Source organism: Dromaius novaehollandiae, chromosome 2 (assembly GCF_036370855.1).
Source record: "Dromaius novaehollandiae isolate bDroNov1 chromosome 2, bDroNov1.hap1, whole genome shotgun sequence".
In the NCBI taxonomy this organism is placed as follows: Eukaryota; Metazoa; Chordata; class Aves; order Casuariiformes; family Dromaiidae; genus Dromaius; species Dromaius novaehollandiae.
In genome coordinates, this window is record NC_088099.1 from 110,101,226 (window position 1) to 110,124,013 (window position 22,788).

Sequence of the window (22,788 nt, forward strand, 5' to 3'; positions counted from 1 at the left end):
GCCTTAGAAGTCAGCAGTTAAGACAACTGGGAAGGAAGAACAGATATCTGCTGACTAAAATTCTAAGTTGATACACACTGACTCTAGCATATTTTCTTTGATTCTTACTAAAAATCTCAAATAGAAATAATGCATATAGTAATTGTATATATAGGTCTTGCATGTACTTCTTCATGGTAATTTTCCTATAAGTCTTTATGAAGCCTTTAAGTCCTTTGATCTTCTTCATTACTGTTAGCCTTGTCACAGTAGAGATCAGATAATCTCTGTCATCTTCACTCACTGTCTTGGTGGAGTCTCCAGCAACATACAAGGAATTTCGTCTGGTCCCAGATCCTGAGTTCACTTTCTTCTATCTCTTTACTCTGAAATGAATTTTTAAAAAAGTGTGACCAGAGTATTAAGCAGTTTAAATTTAAAACAATTGCCGATCAAATTTCTTCTAAGAAAACAAGTTTTGTTATCCATCAGTAGTAGACCACTAACATTTAGATGAGGCATAATTTTCCAGTAGTGTTAACTTTAGAGTACACATTGGATTCTTTTTCAACGGATTCTTTAATAAAGAAGAAAAAAGAGACCTATAGTGTTTTAGAGCAATTACTTGGAATTGTCTTTCACAGTGAGAAGCAGGCTACATTTGCTCACTTAGTTTCTGATGACTAGGAGCCATTATTTATTGACTGACGGTACTACTGCTGTTCAAGATACATTTAAAGCACTGACATACAACTCATGAGCCTTTTTTTATTGGAAGAAGGGCATGCAGAGAATAGTGAAAAAGATCAAAGATATTTCAAACCTCTCATTTGACAGAATTCCAGCCACTAGTCCAGCATAAAGACTTCATTTTATACTAACAGCAGGAGGAGAGATTATTTACAAAAATGTAATCATCATAAAAATCGTCATTAAAACATAACCATGACAAAACTATATTGGTTTTGATAAATCTTATTTTGATAAATCACACTTTCAATAATAATGTGCAGCAGAGCAGGAACATCCACTCAAGTTGGGCACCAGAAAAGAGCTAATACCCTCTCCAGAATTCAGAGCACAGTGAACTGATACCCAATAGCTCTGCATGGAGCAACACAGATTTATCAAGGTTTATGAGCTCAAGCACTGCCTAAAAGTAGCTACACTACAAACCGATCCCAGAAGACTGCATATAAGTGCTATATATGATTTAATAAACCCTGGCAGACCTGAGCTGTTTTGGTATATTACCAGCTCCTGTCTCACTCATGGTTAATTGAAAATTTCCTGTGCTTTAAACTTAGGGGCATATATCTCTAATTCCATCCACGGCATCTCTGTATTTTTCACTGAAATCTTGTTGCAAGCCTATTCCACTCCTACACAGTGCTTCTTGTTTCCTATGTTTCTTGCCTTTCTTTAGGCATGTTCTCAAACAAGTTTTCAGAAAAGGGAATTCACAACTCCCCTTTTTTCAGTCTTGAGTCTGGGAACCTAGAAGTCTTGGGAGCAATGTCTGAATAACTTGGCACAGAGCCTGAGAGTTTTAAGAAAGCTCTGTAGCATGGAAGACCCTGGCTACTCCTTGGTTCCTGTCACCATATTCCCAGCAGCATGAAAGGGATAGTCAAGCCATTCTGCATGCACATGTCTAATATGATATGTCTAGCATTTGGAAGACTAGATAGCCTACTGATTTTCTTAGAAAAGTCCAGCATCACATGTCAAAATCACTCTTGGTTAAGTAGGCTGCCAGGGTATAAAAGCCTTTGAGCTAACAGCGTGATTGCTGAGAGCATCATGATCTCATGATGCTACTGTCTACTGATGAACATGTTCACTAAACATTGTAGATGCAGTCAGATTTCCAAGCTCTACATCAGCGAGAATCAATAAACTGGCAAATTCCACATCGTACCTGGATATATATGAGATTAGGCTCATCAGAAAGTTTTTTGTCATTACTGAATGTCATTGAACATTTTTTGAAACAGGTGTTTTTTTCCTTTCCAATTACTTTAATTTGATGATTTTCTATAATAACTTTACATTATTAAAAATTCTAGGTAAATTCTATTAACAACTCCTTCTTATTATACATTTTTATGAATGCATTAGTACAATGTCACTCATTGTGCCTTCCTTTTCTATTCATACTGCAAAAAAAGTTAAATGTTAATTTAAAAATATTAAATTAAACTATGTATCCTTAAAACTAGCAACTGAAAAAAGTTTTAACTGTTTTAAAAATAAACTAAAAATATCTAAAATATATTCATCATAAGTCACGCATATGGGCTTAAATTTTATCTTGTTTTCCTAGGAATATATATAGTACATTTTCAAAATCAAGTTACTTTTTAAAAACAAATATTTCTTACTTAAATATTTTAGAAACATTTAATATAGTCTAACATCTGCACAATACAAGAGAGATTTTCAATCTGACTTTTATTTCATAACCAAATGAATATAGTCACACATACCATGGGCTGTTAGTTAAAAAACAGTACCTGAATACTTAGAATGGTAAATTTTGAATGATAATATAGAAGAATATATATCTGTCAGAAATTATTAGCATATAGACAATCTTATTTAAAAGACCAGTCACAATCTGCAATGAACCATACATAGTGTCTATTGACAAGCTAATGTATAAGAACTTCCCTTCACTTCCACACTTCTTTACCATGACCCACAAATATTTTCTGTGAGAATTCCTAAGATCACCACTTTCTTTAAGAGAATTTTTACCAAGATACACCTGGAGTATAATACACAGATGTCAAAAGGGTTTGGCTCAGCTGCCCCTGTCTGGTTGCAAGATATATCCATAATTCTTCTGAAGTAGTTCTGCAGTTCCATGACTTCAATGCCTATATTACATATGACAGCAGTAATGATCTATTTAAGAGTGGATGTTTACAGAATGTGTGTGAACATGCTTCAAAAATTGGTCTATTCCTAATGGAGAGATGCTGCAATAAGGCCAAAACACTTATTTTGGAAGTCACTACACAATGTCACAACGCAAAGTCAGGTTCCTATTATTGTTATTGCCAGTATACTACATTCAAAAAATTAAATAAGCAATAAAAACACATATCTAAGAAGAATTAGTATTATCGTATTTTATACTGCAAGAGAAAAAGAGTAGGGGACTGGATAATAAATGGCCGCCTCATTTTCCTACCCAAGTATTACAAATATGAGGACGCTAAGACTATGAAAATATTTGGGATCATCTAAGGCATCTTTGTCCCACCTATGTCCCTACAGAGGGCCGAGGCAGAAAGCCAGTCCAGGAACTTCTTCATATTAGTATGCCAATGCAAGTAGCCTCAAAAAAATTGGATGATAGGTTCTCTTTATATACCCAGCATAATTATTAGTGGGACATAAGGAGTTACAGAACTGCAGAATTGAAAAAAGCATGGAGGGCCCTTGGCCTTATGGAGGCTGAGGTACCTGTGCAACAGTTTTCCCTATACAGTATTGAAAAAGACCGAAATGCTACCTGGCAGTTCCTCTAAACGTTTATGGCAGACCTAGTAAAAGTTATATGTGAAAGATACATTTTCAGAAGCACCAATCAGTGAAGAAGACAAATCTTAATGAAGTTTAAAAAGCCTATTTCTAAAATTAGCATTTCTAATTTTCAGCAAAGTTTCTGTAAATATGTTGAATCTTGTCTGTTTTGTCCCAGTCAGCTACTATCCACAACTCTTTTTCTGTTTAAACAGAGCAAGAGAACTGACCGCCATGTGTGTGGTAAGTGCACTAAATTTGTCCACCTGTCCATTTCCATGGGCCATGGGTTTCCATGTCGTCACATGGTGCACATTGTTTTCTACAGACTTGGATAAATCAGATTAAAAAACAAAAACAAAGAGAAAACCTTCCCTTTCTTCTCCCTAACAATTCTATTTAAGAGAGGAACAGAGGAAAAACATCAGAGAAAATAGGCCAGTTTTAAAAATAGAATCAAAATTTGCCATGAGCTAAGTCAGGGAAATTTTTCCCCTTGGAAATCTGCACCAGCTGCCCTTGACAACACACTGCATCCAACAGGGGAGGGGGGCAAGAAGCTGTTGTGGCGTGTCCCTCAGCCATGAAGCACAAGGGCATGAAGGAGCTGAAATGTGAACAACCTTTGCTTCCACCTCAGGTGTGCCAAGGCCCTAGAGGGGCAGATAGGGAATCGAACCTGTGGCCCAAGAGCTCCTCCCAGCTGCTGGGGCGGCTGCTGCCTTAGCAGTTTGTTGCGACGGCAGCCAGAGCGAGTCAAAACCCCTCGGTACCTGGAAGGACTATACAACAGTGTTCCAAATTATTGCCAGACAGGGACAAAAACTGTGGGAAGCCTAATAATAAGTGGAATATGCAACTGCACTAGAAAAAGATGAAAAGAAAGAGTAGTAAAAATGAAAAAGCAAACCAAATGCATGTGTTTTGAGCTCCAGATAAACCAGCAAAACATTTTAAAGCTCTTTGCCTGGCAGCAAATGGAAAGTGCTATCAAAGTCAGCCAAAAAACCATGGAAATACACAGGCATATAAACAGGCAGCATACCATATGTCCACCAATAGCTAGTACAACAGGAACATTAAGAAAGCCATTAAGATAGTGTCCCCATTGTGCCCAGGTATACAATAACATATGGTACATTTCCTGCTTAACTGTGCATTTCCTTGCTTTTGTTGTTTAGCATCACTAATTTTGAGCTCAATTAGTATAGTTTGTGTGTGAATCTCTCTGCAGAATATTTTATAATTCTTTGTTACTGCTTAAAAACAATCTCTTACAGTGCAAGTGCACAGGAAGTATTAATACAGGGTAGGATTTTTTTTCCAAACTTAAATTAAATGGGATAGCTAGATGGAATTATTTCAATGTAGCTTCACACGATACATAAATTATTATTGTCTTCTTATTAAAGTCCTCATGCAATTTGTGATAATGTAGCTACCGAGAAACATTACAAGGTTATTGTCAGTTTTAATCAATGCAGACTTCCCAAGGACAGGAACTCCAACAGATGTGGGTACTCTTAGAAGTGCAGATTAGAGGTAAAATAGGAAGGGACCAATGTACCAGTGTCAAAGGAAATATAACAAGAAGTGTAATTTGACTATATACAAATGAATGCCAACCTGTACATGAGGACAGCAGAGGGAAATCAGGATTATGATATTTAGGGCTATCTCAAAGGAAAACTGAGAGTACTTCAGATGAAACAAATTTCCTTTAAAAATTCTAATAACCCAATGCATATCTAAGTGGTTGTATGTCCAAAAGAAAATCACAGAAAAGATTTTCATTTCAGATGTTTGCACCTTTTTTTCTGACTGACTAACCAGGGAATTTCTGTGAATTAGTGAGATGATATTGAAGAGGTGGCTGTGGTAGGTGAAAAATAGCTTAAATTGTGAGCACTGACAGGCAGCAGATAATTGGCTGTATGTGTATGTGTGGGTGAATGTCTGAAACTGAACTTTTGAACTCTTTAACAGAAGCCTGCTACTTGCTAGCTGCAACTGGTAGGATCTGGTTTTAAATTTTGGTAACATCTGGACTAAAACTGGCACCTCCTGAACCCTCTAATTAATAACGAGACATGAAACAGAAAACACCGCTTAGGAGGATGCTCACCCTTTCTCCTTCCACAAACAGACTATTTAGATTGAGGAAACTGAGGCCTTGGGAGGCCGGCAAGAAGAAGGTGAAGCTCCTGGCTGGAGGGAAGACCCTGGAAAAGGGGAGGCATCCTGCAAACCAAGGAGATGCGCAGAGACGAACACCAGTGGATGCCAGGGACCTTGGCCACTAAAGCCTGAGGCTGGTAACTGCGAGCAGCGGCACAGACGGACTGACGTGACTTTCTGCCCAACCTTCCTGGAGCAGCAGTGACCTCCCCGTTGGGAAGTGGAGGCCTAGTGAACGTAGTGCTGGGGAGGAGTGAGCCAGGGAGGGTATGAGATCATCGAGTAAAAGCTCTGATCTGGTTGCTTCTTAAATCAGTCTCAGCATCCAGATCCACAATGGGTTATCATTTATTCTGTCTTGCCTGTGACAGTGGTACTATTCAGCACTATTTGGAAAATTGTGCACAGCTCATGTAAAAGTGTGCATGGAGAAGGAAGCGATCTCAGATATGAAACCAAATTAGAAAGAAGAAAGGAAATCACTGCAAGATTTAGTTGGTATCTTCACTAGTATAAACTATGCCTAAGTTTTAGACATTTATTAATGTCTAAAAATAGTTAATACTCTGAGTGGTGTTATAGGTTCCTCTCCAGATGATAGCAACATAGATTTATGTCAACTTCTTATTTAATTAGAACACATTTGCCATTTAGCATTAAGGGACTATCACAGACGATGAGTGAACATATGGATACCAAATTAGGTTTCACAACTTTACAAAACAGAAATTGCCTAGACCCTGGGTAAACTCATCCACCATGCTACTCCAGATCTCTAGAAATGCTATGTGGGCTTTCATATTATATGACTTTTTCTTTAAATGTTGCATTTCCTTTAACAATCATAAGACTCCAAGTCATCATTTTCTATATTTCTCATTCAGTTATTTTTACTTCCTTGGAACTTATGTACAAATTATTATTTTCTCTTATTTTTGTTGAAAGAAAAGGCTTTTGGTTTGCTTAAAATATTTTTATAATTATAAATTATAAATTATAAAATTTAAAATTATAATTATAAATTATAAAAATTAAACTTTCAAATATTCTTCTCAGAATGAATTTCCTTAATATATTTCTGGGTACTGTGTATTACAATAGAACCACTGAAATTTACGGAACAATTACATTTAATATTTTCTTTAGGGTGGAATATGACAAAAATTACAAATTTGAGCCACTTGTGCTATGGCAAACAAGGAACAATACTTTGTAAGTGAATCAACGTAGTCATACTGATCAGAACCTGCCATTAAGATTTCTGGATATCAAATAGTTTGGGTGAGTAATCCAGCAAATACTATAAGAGTGGCAGAGGATAAATATTATACAGTGGGTAAGTGACAGAGAAGGACTCCTTCAAACAAACATTCATAAATTCAGGTTTTGTTAACAGTGGCGTTTTCCAAAAGAACAATCATGCATATTTATAACATAACAATTTAATTGTCCTCGTACCTAATAAGAATTAAGCCAGCCTTTAAAACATTTTGCTTAAATTATTTTCCTTACTTCTCAGATAATCACATATCTCTGCTCAGCTGACTTTGCATAATAACTTCATTCTTCAGTTGTACCTTTTACAATCTGATCATACTGGGGTATGGCATGCACAAATAGAATAGCTTTTCTGAAGAAAATGCTTCCTTTCAACTACATGACTGAGAAAAAAACTATCCAATATCTCCGACAAAACAGACAAAACAAGAAATGAATACTTCCAACTCTTAGTGAATTGTCAGTAACCTTTCAGCTTTGCTGGCTTTGTTTTTTATAATATTCTGAGGCCACTGGAATGAACCAGAATATCCATACCATCTGCTTTTACAGTTCAAGAATGGAAAAGCAGGTACATTTTTCGCAACATGCTTGAAAATGTTTTTTTTGTGTGTGTCCATACTGTCTCATGTGCCTATAAATATGTATTCCTTCCATATTATAATAAGAGAACTCAAAATGTCCATATATTTCAGTAGAAAGCATGCCGCCTCTAACCAGTTAAGGCTAAGTACAAATTGTTTCTGCCGTTATTCTCTACAAGTCACTGTTTTACATTCATATGCAAGCACTCAAAATTTAATTATCTTTAAAAGCAAAAATTTAAAAAGAGATGTCAGAAATATTGATTAGTCATCAACACATAATACAATCAACATGCTGCTACTTTTTTACTATGGTCAGATTGAAAAAAAGAAAAAAAAACCCATGCACTTTAAACTAAATGGCTTACTTATAGTTAAGGAAAACAGTCTAAAGTCTACCTGAGAAATATAGTGTAGGACTCATTTGTTTAACATGCTGTAATAGCTCCTTACAAAATGGTTCCTGATTTCTGAACACAGGAACAGTTCTTCCAGATCCTAACAAGCAGATAATACCAATAATACATACACTGTCTTCCTTTCAGTTTTAAAAAACTGTGATTTGCATGAAAGGTTTTTTGCATTTTTTTAACACTTGAGAACAAGGGTGTGAAAGTACACTTGGCACAAGCTATTTTCTCATTCCTCTTTATACATTAAGATTCACTTTCTGCAGTAATATTTTTACCTACATAATCTTCAGGCCAATAAAAAGCATGATCATTTTCCTTCCCAGTAATTACATGGTTGCCAGCTTCAATTTAGTTCCATTTACCATTTCAGAATTCTTAACTTTTAACAGTTGCTCAATATGCATCTTCATTACTTTCCCTTTTACTTGTCCCAGGTATGAAAGTGTTCAGCTCTGTAGCAGGTATTAACTTTCTTCCCTTATCCACTTGCTATTTCCCCTCTGAATTTGTCTGGAGATTAAGTGGACTATCTTGAGAATCATGTCATATATGTTCTTTGTTATGTACTGTTTTTTCACATTGAAGATTTTTTGTTTTGTTTTGTTTTCTGTTTTGGGAAAACACTGCACTTCGCTAATGTTTAAACAGAAAACAAAGTTCTCTTCAAAATAAGAAAAAAGATATGTGCACTCAACAAAATAAACCTTTGGTTTCCTGAAGAAACCACTTACTTACTGCAATATCATTCAACATTATGCCTCCTAGAAGCACTACTTCTTGAAATTGCTTTACAGCCACTGAACAAAAATTATATGAGAGTTCTGGGATACACCATATTCTGGGATGCACCGTATTCTGCCTTGGCCCTATGCCCACAACACACTGTTCATCTTTGACAATATTAAAGTCTGATATCTCTTGAACCGGCTGGAGTAGAAACAAATACCATGCATCACTGCAGGACTGTGATTAGGAGCTTTGCAATGGTGAACACATTTATTTTAAAACTTGTAAGGCTCAGAGATAGAATGTGAATGTGCACATTACAAATTCTGGGCTCTTCCATTCCTCCAAGCTTCAAATTCTGACATGATAGTGGCTGCTATCTCACAAACTGTTAAAGATAGCATGCAGCTGCAAAATTATCTGAGTGGAAGTTTGAACCCTGGCTTTCAAATAGTGTGAAGTGCTAATCTTTTAACTCTATGGTTTGTAAGGTTTTGACTGTTGAAATCCTGTGGGAGTTGAAGTGGAAAGTAAAAAATGGTGATGGTAACCTGGTGATGTTAAAGTTTCATTATCTTAGGACCTACCATGTCTGATAAAAAAGTACAAGCGCTCTCAGGGCCAGTAAAGTTACCTAAATACGTGAACAGCAGGGAAAAAGCACTGATCTCTAAATGACAGTAAAGCAGTCAAAGACAAAAGCAGACAAAGAGTAAAGCAGACAAAGCCAGTAAAACACTGTTAGATAGAAGATAGAATGCTCTTTTTCTTTCTTTTTTCCTTGCCCATTTTTTGTAACATTATCTTTTATTTACATATATTAGAGCAACAAATCAGTATTTGTCAAATACCAAATATAGTTTTGATTTCATATTGAAGCAAAATGGATGTCTTCTAAGTTTTTCAGTAATGAAAGATTTTTGAAGTTTTCCACACCTCAATTACATTTATAACATATCTAGTTCTCAATACAGTTCAGGACAAGTCCACCTTGTATCTATAAACTCCTTTGAAAAAACTAATTTTAGCGTTTCTTAAGTATAGGTGTTTTTATAAGCTCTATAGATTGCTCAGATGTTTTTAACTGCAAGCCATTCATCACAATTTATGGGTGATACTCATTAAGATGAACAATGGTCCAGCTAGATGTGTAACCTCTGTTTCTGACTGTGGCAATACCAGAATTCAAGCTGGCCATGTTTCTACAGTTCGTTCTTCCTGTACTCCCCTAGCATCCAAAACTATTGTGTCAGTTGAGGATACATCCATGCTTAGTACTTCTGGGATCCTCTTACAGACCTGTTATGCAGAAATTCCAAAAAAAATCTCTTTTGGAATCAGCCAAAACCTCTCAGAATCACAAAATCATAGAATAGTGGAGGTTGGAAGAGACCTCTGGAGATTGTCTTAGTCCAACCCCATGCTCAAAGCAGAGTCAACTAGATCAGGTTGCTCAGGGCTGTGTCCAGTCAGGTTCTGAATATCTCCAGGAATGGAGACTCCACAAGCTCTCTGGGCAACCCATTCCAATTGTCTGTATTTCAGTTGGTGCCCATGGCCTCCTGCCTCCTGCCACTGAGAAGTGTCTGGCTCCATCTTCTTTGCTACCTCCCATAACGTATTCATACACATTGATAATATTCCCCTGAGCCTTCTCTTTCCTAAGCTGAAGAGTTCCAGCCCTCTCAGCCTTTGCTTGTAAGGCAGTTGCTCTAGTCCCTTAATTGTTTTTGTGGCTCTTTGCTAGACTGACTCCTGTATGTTGATGTCTCTCTTGTATGGCAGAGCTCGCCATTGGGCATAGCACTCCAGATGTGCTCTCATCAGTGGCAGAGGGGAAGGATGACCTCCCTTGACGTGCTGGCAACACTCTTCCTAAGGCAGTCCGGGATGCTTTCGGCCTTCATTGCTTTAAGGGCATATTGCTGGCTCATAGTCAACTTGTCCACCAGAACCCCAGGTCTTTCTCTGCAAAGCTGCTTTCCAGTTGGTCACCCCGCAATCTGTCCCAGTATATGAGGTTATTCATCCCCAGGTGCAGGACTTTTACTTCCCTTTGTGCAGAATACCCTTCATGAGGTTCCTGTCAGTCCATTTCTTCAGCCTGTTGAGGTCCCTCTAAATGGCAGCACAGCCCTCTGGTGTATCAGCCACTCCTCCTAATTTTGTATCATCTGCAGACTTGCTGGGGGTGCTTTATTCCATCACCCAGGTCATTAATGAAGAGGTTAAACAGTACTGGCTCCAGTATTGATGCCTGTGGGCACCACTAGTAACTGGCATCCAGCTGGACTTCATGCTGCTGATCATAATCCTTTAAGCCTGGCAGTTCAACCAGTTTTCAATCCACTCAATGTCCACTTATCGTGTCCATACTTCATCAGTTTGTCTATGACAATGTTATGGGAGACAGTGTTGAAACACTGAGATAAACAACACCTACTCCTCTCCTGTCGTCCACCAAGTTAGTCATGTAGAAGGCTGTAAGATTGATCAAACATGATTTCCCCTTCAAAAATCCATGCAGACTACTTCTAGTCACCTTCCTGTGCTCAATATATTTGGAAATGGTTCCCAAGATCAATTGCTCCATCATTTTCTCAGGAAAGACTGAAAAGCCTGTCTTTCTCGAGATTCTCCTTCTTGCACTTCTTGAAGATAGGAGTGACGTTTACTTTCTTCCAGTCCTCAGGAACCTTTTCCAGTCACCAAGACCTTTCAAAGATAGTTGAGCATAGCCCCACAATGACATCAGCCAGATCCCTCAGTACTCATGGGTGCATACTATGAGGTCCCATGGGTTTGTGTTTGTCCAGTTAGTTTAAATGCTTCCTACGCTGATCCTCCTCTACCAGTGGTTAGTCTGCTTTGTTCCAGACTTTCCCACTGATCTCAGGGGCCTGGGGTTTCTGAAGACAAATCTTACAAGTAAAGGCCAAGGTAAAGAAGACACTGAGTACCTCAGCCTTTTCCATGTCCTTTGTCACCAGGTCCCCTGGATCAGTCAGCAGCAGGCAAATATTTTCCCTCATCTTCCTTTTGCAGCTGATATACTCGCAGAAACCTTACTTGTTGCCCTTTATGTCCATCACCAGATTCAACTCCATGTGAGCTTTAGCTTTCCCAATCCCATCCTGCACTCTCAGATGGTCTCCATATATTCCTACTGGCTCACCAGATTCTTCCACCTCTTGTATGCTTCTTTTTTATGTTTAAGTGTAGTCAGAAGCTTATTGTTTATCCATGCAGGCTTCCTATCTTTGCTTGACTTACTGCATGTTGGGATAGACCATTTCTGAGCATAGAGGAGGTGATCCTTGAAAAATCAGCTAGCTCTCCTGGACCTCCTTCTTTTCTCCAGGACTGTCATCCATGGGATTCTTCAAGCAAGCTCCTGAACAGACAGAATTCTCCTCTCCTGAGGCCTAGAGTTGTGATCCTGCTATTTGCCTTGTTCCCTTCTCTCAGGATCCTGAATTCCACCACCTTGTGGTCACAGCAGCAAGGGGAAGGTTGTCCCCGACCTTCACATTCCCAACCAGTTCTTCCTTGTTTGTAAGTATGAGGTCCAGCAGAGCACCTCCCCTCCTCAGCTCCTTGATCACCAGCGTCAGGAATTTATCATCAGTGAACTCTGGAAATCTAGATTGCTTGTGCCCTGCTGTGTTGCTCCTCCACAGGTATCAGTGTGGTTAAAGGCTCCCAGGAGAACTAGGACCTGCAAGATGAGGCTTCTTCCAGTTGTCTGAAGAAGGTCTCAACTACTTCTTTCTGATAGGTGGTCAGTAGCAGACACCCACCACAACCTCATCCGTATTGATCTGCCCTCTGATCCTGACCCATAAGCTCTCAGCTGGCTCGTCATCCATCCTCAGACAGAGCTCCTGCTGCTCTCTCACATAAAGGGCAACTTCCTCTCTTTGCTGTCTTGGCTGGTCCCTCCTAAAGAGCCTGTATCCATCCATTGCAGCATGCCAGTTGTGTGAGCTATCCTGCCATGGCTCTGTGATTCTGATGATGTTGTAGCTCTGCAACTGCACACAGAGCTCTAATTCCTCCTGTCTATTCTCCATGCTGCATGTGTTGGTGCACAGGCACTTCATGTGGGCATCCACTCATGCTGAGTTCCCAGAAAAGGTATGAGAGCTCCCCCCATAACACCGTCCTCATGGCACTTCCTTATTTGTGTACATATGCTTGGGGTGGCCTTCTTCCACCCTGTTTTGTTTTTTTCAAGGTCTCTTCTGTCCACATCACGTTGCACCTTTCACTTGCCAATTTTGCCCACCACATCCTCATTTCTTTGTGGGTCATCCTCTCCCTCCCACATCATTCACTTCTCAGCAGGCCAGCTTGTTGGCAAAATGCTTTTGCTTCATGTGGTCAGGTGGATCCTGTCTCTTCTCAGCAATCCATAGTCCTCAAAGAGTACCCCATGGTCATAAAAGTGGAATCCCTCTTGTCAATCAGTTGTTGACCCACAGGATCCATCCACTCCTCCTTGAGTCCTTCCCCCTTGCCATCAAGTTTGAGAAGAAAACTATCTGGGCCACCATGCTCCTACCACAGCCCCCAGAGCCAAGTAGTCAGGCATGAGATGCTTTAGGTCTCCCCTGGCCCTCCCGTTGGCGCCAATGTGGAAAGAGCATCAAGGGGTAATAGTCCAGACAAGCCTCACCAGCCTCTCCAAATCCGAGACCCTGGCACGCAGCAAACCTCCCCAGACAACACGTCAGGCCAGCAGATGGGGGCCTTCATCTCCCACAACATGGAGTCACCTGCTATTGTCACTCACTGCTTCCTCCTGATGCTGCCATGTGATTCAGGCTCATCTTGCTTGTATACTTCGTCTGACAGAACTCTTGGCCCCTCATCTGCTACCAATGCACTGAACTTATTCTGAACTTGAAGATCTGCAAGTGGAGCAGGAGCTGTCCTCCTGGTGCCAGAAGTCACCTCCTTCCAGCCTTTGCTATGATAGAAGTTTCCATTTCCCAACCTGAAAAGCCCAGGTTCTGCCTGCCCCTCCTTTGGTACAGTTGAGGGTTCAGGCTCTTGTACCCACAGGGTCTTGGTAAAGGTCCTATCAATCTCTTTGTCATCATCTCTGATGCCACACACTCTATTGATCTTCTCCTGTAGCTGCTTTGCTCAGCAACACAGATCTGCCACCAATAAACAGGTCTGAGACACCAGGCAAGCAAGAAGCCTGTCTGCCCTGACCCCAGACTCAGCAAGAGGCCCCAAGCACTTCTGGCAGCCCTGGACCCTCAGAGCCTCATCCTCCCTCAGGAGCTCGCTCTGGGCCAAGGCCTCTGCTGTTCCTGGGTGGCTTCTCCGGGAGGGCAGGGTACTGTCCCTGGGAGGCATCACTGCCACTGCTGCACATGGTGACCTTCCTTGCAGGGTCCCCTTGCCCCCTCCCATGCGCCCCGTGCGCCCCCTTGTGCCGCCTGCTGCTCCTGCTGGCTGCCACTGTTAGTTGTGCTCTCCTCCCAGCTTCAATATTGCCTAGTTCTCATATTACAGGTTTTGCTGGACTGGATGCCATGCTCATCTTGTCCACTGCCCTCATGTTTCTCTAACCCTCATTTGTATCTCTCTCAGCCTTCTCCTCTTCATGCTAGAGAGTTCAAGAGTTTTTACTCTCTCCTTGAAAAGCAAGTTATCTACCCACTTGATCCATTCACAAACTGTCATATAAACAGCTTTTGTTGTGTATTTATGCCCAAATGTAAAAAAAAAAGGCATTTATATACTAAGATGGAATATTTTAAGATGGAATATCAGCAGCTCAAATTATGTGCAATCTAAAGGTTAATTTCACCTGTCCTTTGCAAGTTTATTTTTAACTTTCAGTGAAATAAAGGTTTTTATACCTTGAACATTCTTGCTTTTAGTATCGAGTACAGAAATCTTGTATTGTCTCTTTTTCTTCTTGATAGATTAGTTTTATTACTGTCAAGATTCTCTCTCCTTCTCAATGTCCCAGTTGTCTCCTTGCAATTCCTTGGTACTTCATATCTCTAAATCCTCTGCTACTTCCAAAGACTAGATCTGTCACAATATCTTTAGATGCCTGAAAGCCTCTGCTTTTAAGAATACTGATGCAATACAAAAAATAATGTTTATCTTTTTCTCTATGGAATAAAAAATTATTAGAATATTGCACTGACATGCTATGAAGCTCTTCTGTGAACAGAAACAGAATTGGACTTCTTGTTATCTTGTTAATATAATGGATTCAATATATTCTCTTTATTTCCAGAAAATTATTAATCACAGCAAGTGGTTTAGAGTGAGCATTGTTCTGTTGGAATCAGAAGTAAGAAAATCAAGCTGAGAAAATTCCCTACATGCTAGATGTTCTTAGATCTGGGGAATTTTTATGGGATTTTATAGAAGTTACAGTCTCCACATAATCATTAGAAATTTTCTTCAGGAAAAAAGTAAATGACACCACTATAGAATATGGAGAATTCAGATGTACATACATGATCTTTTCTAAATTTAAGAAAAACAAACAAAAAAAGAGACTGAAAAAATTCTGTACATCATATGGTTCTAAACTCTGTGCATATGTAGATGCTGGATTTGATGAACTCTGCACTAGTATAATTCTACTGAGTTTATAAACTGATGTAAGGACAGAATTAGAAATGTTCACTGTCATATTCCAGCAGTGTATGACAATGTCATTTTGATATAGTGTGTATGTGGTTCACCTCTTTCAAGCTATTTAGAAAAAAAATTCTGGTTCGTAAATGATAATATCAAAATATAAACTCCCGTTGGTTTAAAATACATGAATTGGTGTTTGTTTACTTCCAAAGTTGGAGATCAGACATCTAGTTATTTCTAAACCTGATACTGAAAGCAAGAATATTTGACAAATTAGTCCATTTTTTTCCCTTGAAAATTGCAAAAGCTCCACTGACAGCTCCACACTGATGTTTCTTTAACATTAAGTTCTCTTCACAAAACTGAAAGAAATTCAGAGCACAGATTAATCATTTACATGGAACAACTTTTTTTAGCTTTAGATAAGAATGTAAATTTTCTTTTTTAAGTCTTCCCTCTTTAAAATATGTATCTAAAAACAATATACAAATAATAATAATAAACTCTGCTAAACTCAGACTTTTAAAATCTTTCAGTTTTGCACAAGTATCAGTGGAGAACTTTTCTGACAGCTTCCACTGTACTGGGAAGGGAAAGAGCAGCTCCACTTATCTGTCTTCAGAATAAGCACTGACAGTCTCTCTGAGAGGAACACACACACACTCTCCAGGTCTGAGGTGCTCTTTGGCTTTATAGATTTTAAGGCTGAGGGAAAAATACATCCCCAGAACATCCTCCCCTACAGACGTCTTTAGATTTGAACCTAAGAAAACTTAGAACCTCGGAATGCCATATGTTTTTTTCTGCTCATTTTCTAAATTTTGGACCATATAACTCGCTGAAGCATGAAAATGATAATGAAAAAGTAACTCTGACTAAACATAATCGACAGGTAATAGTTAAGAAGCACAAGGTTATAAGAACTATATTCTATGATATTCTAAAATGTCATGCATTTTTTAGCAGGGACAGAGTGTTTCAATTATCTGTGAATTATTAGACATATCTGTACCGTGGAAATAAAAAACGAAAAAAACAGATTTTTTTTCAGATCATTCATAGATTTCTATAAAGATAGTAAGGAAACTGTATGAAATTTCCAATTTATATTATACCTGCAGGCTTTCACACATTCTTTGCTCTGTGGTTGGAGAATGGCCATATACACTTACAGGATTTTTTTTCTTAATTATGAAAGTAACTCTATGCATACATCTAATTAAAATCCTATGTAAATTTATATGCAAATTAGGTGCAGGTTTTGGACAGCTGGCAGGCTGCCCAATGAGCAATCAAAATTTAAAAACTTTTCTACTGCTGACCTAAGGTAGCAAAAGAGGAATTTTCAGAACATGTTCTAACTAATGAAAAGGAAGGAAAAGTTAACTTGTGATATTCTGATTTAACTGGTAAACTTCTGATAAAAATTTACACACAGAGAACATTTATGGAATAATTATTTCTCATTAGTCTGTATTATGCAGCAGAATAAAAATGTTCAAATTGGGCTTTAGCGCAAAATCCAGAAAATGCTATCAAAAAATTTAATTAAAAAATTCTGTAGTGCAGAAAAATCCCCAAACGAAACAGAAATGAAAACAGAAACTAATGGAGCCTTTAAAAACAGCCTATAAATATGCTAGTTTCAGGTCAGTGGAGTCCTGGAAAGTGAACCAGTATTCAAAAGAGAAAAAAAAGAAAGGAATCATACAGGAATAGCTAACTTCTGGTTAGTTAAAGACAAGCAGGTCCTACTAATCTGAAGGCAGGACTAGAAGAAAAAAAGACTACTTCTGAATTATTCCATTTATAAAACTAATGGACTTTTTAGTTACTCATTTTTTTCAGTAAGAACTACATGTTGCTGTCTTCCTTGGGGGAAAAAAGGCATTAATTATGCAGAACTTGAAAAGAGCTAAGATAATGTAACAGTCAAAAAATAAAAAAAGAAAATTAGATGTTCAGAACTATTAAGAAAGAAATAGAGAACACAACAGGCACATCATTTTGTAACTATATTAAGCTAAAAAGTGACCACACATTGAATACTGAATTTATTTCCTATATCTGAAAGGATATTACATAAAATAGGAAAAGGTGCATAGAAGGACAACAACACATTTAAACAAAGGTGCAGAATGGCTTCCACAAGAGGGATGACTGAACAAATGTCAGGAGGGAAACGAGGGGCGGAACAAGAACTCATCACAGACTCTTCCAATAAGGGAAATAGGGAACATCAGATGAAAGCGGCAGGAGGCAGGTTCAATGAAAGTAAAGAGTAGCTTTTAGCAGAATATGTAATTAAGTCTTGAGATTTCTTGTAGTAGGCTGTTACTAAAGCTTTACGTGGGTTTAGAAAGCTACTGAACAATTTCTTCGAAGAAAATGCCATATATGACTTATAAGACTCTGCCTCTGACTGCGGAGCCCTTGGCTCTGATCTTCCTAGAATTGTCGTAGTACTCCTGGGAAGGATGTCTGCGTGTCTGCTTTGCGCTTTCAGACTTACACAAATCCACTTTCGTCCATCACCAGAAAGAGGATAACAGTTTAGATGGACTTTTAATATGTCCTGGTAGGGCCATTTTTTTGGTATGTTCCTTAATGTAATAAGCACACAGAACAACACTTGAAACTAAGATTTTTCAAACCAAGATTTATCATTACAGCAAAAGAATCATAAATGTGAAATACACTCTGCTCGAAGAATTCTAGGATTTGCAGTATTTTCGGCTTCAGATGTTTTATTTTTCCAAATACATTTAAAACATACAGACTTACTGACTGGAGAGAAGTTTCCAGGCTAGGTGATCAGCCACATAAGCATGAGTTTGTATTTTAGACAAAATCAGTACCAATGTCTCAAAGTGCAGGAAAAGAAAGCACACAGTTCAGTCTTTCATATTTCATATTATGTTTTGTCTCTGTTCCATAAAACCCAGTGGTATTGTGCATGCATTATGACTTCAAGGATAAGATTAAGACACAGTTTCACCTTTGGAAGTGATGGGGCTATCTTTGTTATTTTGCCTTCCAATGTTAATTGTTCTCATTAACTTAATAGACTTAAGTCATTCTCTACTATAAGATATTTTATTTTGCTTTCTGAGATGAAGTCTGGCCTAGTAAAATGTCAAAGTAACATCTTCATATTTCTCACTTAAGAATTAAAATACTTTAAAATAGCATTGGACTCCAGTAAAGTTGCACCTTGTTAAAATACGTAAAATTAGAAGCATCACAACTCTCTTGCACTTTTGCTGTGTACATTCTCACGCAACATAGCTCATTTGGCACAAAATTTGCAATATTGCTTTTCCAGCTCTACACTTTACTGTCATTCAATCAGAAGATAGTTCATTTTTAGTATCATACAGCACCAACCTTAGCTGCAAGCTTCCTCTTTAAAAGGGGCCATGACATTGGCATGTGGAAATAAATCATCTAGGTACTCATGAAAATAATTAATCATTAAAATGACAGGTTTCCAGGACCTTCTGCAAAGTGCAGTATTGCTTATAAATCCCAGCAGTTGGTCATACATCACTTCTCTAATTAGTGTATCTTTTCTCATACTGCTTTTCACGTTCTCACTTTTCTATTGTGGCTCTTTTTTGTAGCTGTATCAACAAAATTCATAATTATTTTTAATTCATGTACTTTGCAACAAAGGACAAGTTTTCTGGTATTTCACTTCTGGTTAGAACTATTATTTTTTTTCATCTAACTCTCAAACACAAAAGATTTTTGCACTTCTGAATAATTCCAATTTGTCTATTTAAAAATACTATGCCATGTAGAATATATGTTTAAAATTACTAATTAGCTTATTAAATGAAATGAGCTAATCAATTTCATGAGTGTGTCAAGCAAACAATTTGGGCATAAATTTTGAATTGTACTGCTTCTAAATAATTTTAGATATTGATCATCTTGTTTCTTCATATTTAGGCCAGTGGCAGCAAACATAGAAGTTTTACTGAAAAGTAATTTTACTACAGCTACAACTGTGATGGGAAAATACCACCCTATGATGCATTTTCTCAGATTTTATTGTGTGAAACATATAGATGAATATTGATTTTCAATGGTGATCACTACTGTGATCTTTGATGATGCTTCAAAAATCTTCCATATTTTTTTGTTTGCTGCTATGTCTCAAAATTTGCCTCCTATGTGGGCACGCAGGCAAAGTCAACTATATAAAAGCTACTCAGAAGCTTCTTTTAAGAAAAATGAGTAATATATGCTTTTTTTTTCTTTTTTTCATGTGCCAGTAAATGCAAATCACAGCAGAAGGCTTTCAAGTATGGAGCTGATGGACAACAAACACATCACCCAAATAAAGTGTATGCAATGTAAGTCTTAACCTTTTGGAAATATTGTTGAAAGAAGCTATCTCACAAAAATACTACATATTACTATGTAAAAGCTAGAAGAAAGCCTCTCTTCTGGTTTCCATAATAAAATATATCTGAAATATGCACTGAGAAGTGATAAGCACATCTAAAAGATTTAATTAAAGCTCTCAGGAATAAAGAAAAGAGCTACTGACACAGAAACTGTCATGACGAATTGTCTGTGGAAGGATCTTTACAACTGGAAAATACACAGTTGACTACAGAAAATGTTTTAAAACTCTTATTGAAGACAATTAGCTAATCTGAGCCTTGATACATGTTCATAATGTTCAATATAAGGTCACTTACTGTGATATGTTCAGAAAAGTTGAAATTAAAAATGATTTGTAAGAAGAATCATTCATAACTGATACATAACCACTGTGGATCTTTAAAAAACTTTTTTGTAGGGTTACATTTAAAAATTATAATTGTTAGTATTCGCAGTAGAGCACTTGGCTGTTTAATTACCAAGCTAATAATTCCATTAATCATTCTACAAATGGTATTTGTGTTTAGTGACAGAACAATTTTAGGAAAGATCATGACTCATTTTAAGAACAATTATGGTGATACTCTGCCTTTTTTGAATCATATATTTAACAAAGCCATCCATTACTTCAAGTTAGCTTTCAGAATGATTCCCATTGCTTATCTCTACTCTATATAAAAATGACTGAACAAATTCAATCCTACGGAAAAAATGAGTTCTTCCTATTGATCAGGAGCTTAAACAAAAAAATAAAAATCACATATTGAGTGTAATTATTTATTGCCTTAAAAGTATTAGTGATTTTGCAAATACACTAATGACCTAATCCTTTTCTAAATAATAAAGCAAAATAAAAAGGATGCATTTGTATATGGTGCATATGTGCCTGTTTTTTTTTCCACAAGATGACATAGAAAGATGTCAAAATGCCTGTGATTACAGAGGTTCATATTTAGATCAGATAAAAAATGTGTCCAAAAGAAGATACTGTAATAAAACATTCTTTGCAGCTAAGCAGATGAGAATACAAATATTGCTGATATTGCACATAATTAACATAATAGAATAATATCCTCATATATTGATTTTATCGAAACCCAAAGAAGCGATGTGTGTGATACTGCAGGCAATTATACATTATCAGTCACAATAAAACAAAAACAGACTTGGATAATCGGATTCCTGAATCTTTCTTACTAAAATAGAAAGTTACTTCAGTGCTAAAAAGGAATCACTAGCATGAACAATTCAACAACTTTTGAAACTTAAAGAAAACAATGGAATTTTCATATAAAAGGGGTTAAATGCAGGGAAGCAAGCTATAATCTCACACAGATCATTCATCAAAGGCTAATGTTTGGCTTATCAGTTTAATAGGGAGGCCGGTATGGCTATACAGAATTCTCAGAAGTCCAAGAGCAGGGAAACTCCTTCTCTGACTTTCTTCTAAGTGTCCATTAATAATCCATCCACCATCTCCTTGATTTTGCTCTTGTGTGGTTACAAATAAACATCAGAAAACCAAAAATGAGTGACAAGAAGAATTTTGTTATGAGATTGCATGCTTGGAAATAACTTACACAGAAGTGTCTTATGAAATGCGTGCTCAAAAAACGCCTACATTTTTAAAAGAGATGACTCTTCTCAAATACCTGGACACACACAGATCTGCAAAAACCTTTCCAGCTTTCAAACTTGCATGAGAAGCAAAGTGGACACGTGAGATGAAGGCTACCAAGTTTAAATCTTACTTGGATTTAGATTAGATAATTGAACAATTTACAGTCTTTAGACTGTAAGACATTTTAACTGAGTTTTCTGAAACTGAGTTCTAACTAAGCTCTGAGAACTAAGTTCTTCTTTGCACAGGATATTTAGGTGTGAGAATAACTATGTAAGAGCTTGCCTTTGCAAAACTGTTATATATCACTCAGTACTGTCCCACACTCATTTTCCACAACACAACATAATCACTCATGTTTAGTGAAATAGGGTATCCTTGTGATTCCTGACTGCCAACTCAGTAGGTCAAAGATGTGCATATTTTAGTTTTCCATGAAGGTAACTTGTATACTTCCAGCAAAGCACTGAATTGTCACTGGATAGTTGATTCACATAATCACCATTAGATAACTGACTAGTAAGACCATGATCTGGAGGTTAAGAGATTCCCTAATACAGAGAAAACATTTGTTTTAGTTCTTTTAATCCTATATAATAAAAAGCTAATTTTCTTCAATAAAGGTGGAGATACTGACTAGTTTAATCAGATCAGTCATTCTGAAAAGTCAAGTCCATCTTTTGCTCCTCCCTTGCTCTTGGAAGATATAGACTGCTACTGACCCATTCCAGTTTTAAAATGAATTCCTTGTTTGTGCCAGATAGAAAAAAATAGATAAAAACAAAACTTGTCTCCACAACCATTTTGAGGAAAGGGAAGAGATAGTATTGCGAAGTCCACCTTCCCCTCAACACTGTGCAGGGCGGGGGGAGTGAAAAAGCTGAGTGATGGAGGAAATCTATCAGAGCAATGTAAGACCTATGGCTAGACCATCCTATTGCCTATTGATACAAAACCTATAAAGGTTGCAAAATCAAAAACTGTAAAAGCTAGAAATGCCAGAATTAAGGTCTCTGGTAGTTTGGTGCACCCTTGTGTTTTACTTATAATACAGTCTTACATCCATGGTCCAGGACTATTTTCCTTTTTCTGTGTGCCCTGTTAACCACCCTGCTTTCCTTCTGTTCCACATCCCTCTGCCATTTGCTTACTTTTTCCTTCTGATTTTGCCTCTACACCCAACCCCTCCACTCGGCATCGTGCCAGCTCCAGCTCCGCTCTTCTTTGCCAGGTGAGGTTGGAAGGGGGTTGCGTGGCAAAGCCTGCTCTATCCTGTCTCCCACATCCCATTATCCCACATCTGCTTCCACACCTCATCTGTGGCTGGCAGGAGTGCATGCAGCAAATGAGGTATTAATTATGTTTCCCCTCAGGATTGATGCACATGGAGAACATGTAGAATCGATGAAGAATTTAGCTACAAAGCTCTAGCAAGTATCTGCTGAATATGGAGAAGAGA

The 22,788-nt window shown here is 37.7% G+C and overlaps 1 protein-coding gene across 1 annotated transcript in view; it reads right to left on the bottom strand.

The window, feature by feature from the left end:
- Positions 1-292: 292 nt before the first annotated feature.
- The window catches only part of CCDC102B (coiled-coil domain containing 102B), a 186,268-nt gene continuing 163,772 nt past the window's right edge, over positions 293-22,788 (bottom strand). The window contains exon 7 of the mRNA XM_064507151.1: positions 293-365. Coding sequence (XP_064363221.1) covers positions 361-365 — 5 coding nt within the window. The 3' untranslated portion in view covers positions 293-360. The remainder of the gene's footprint in view (positions 366-22,788) is intronic.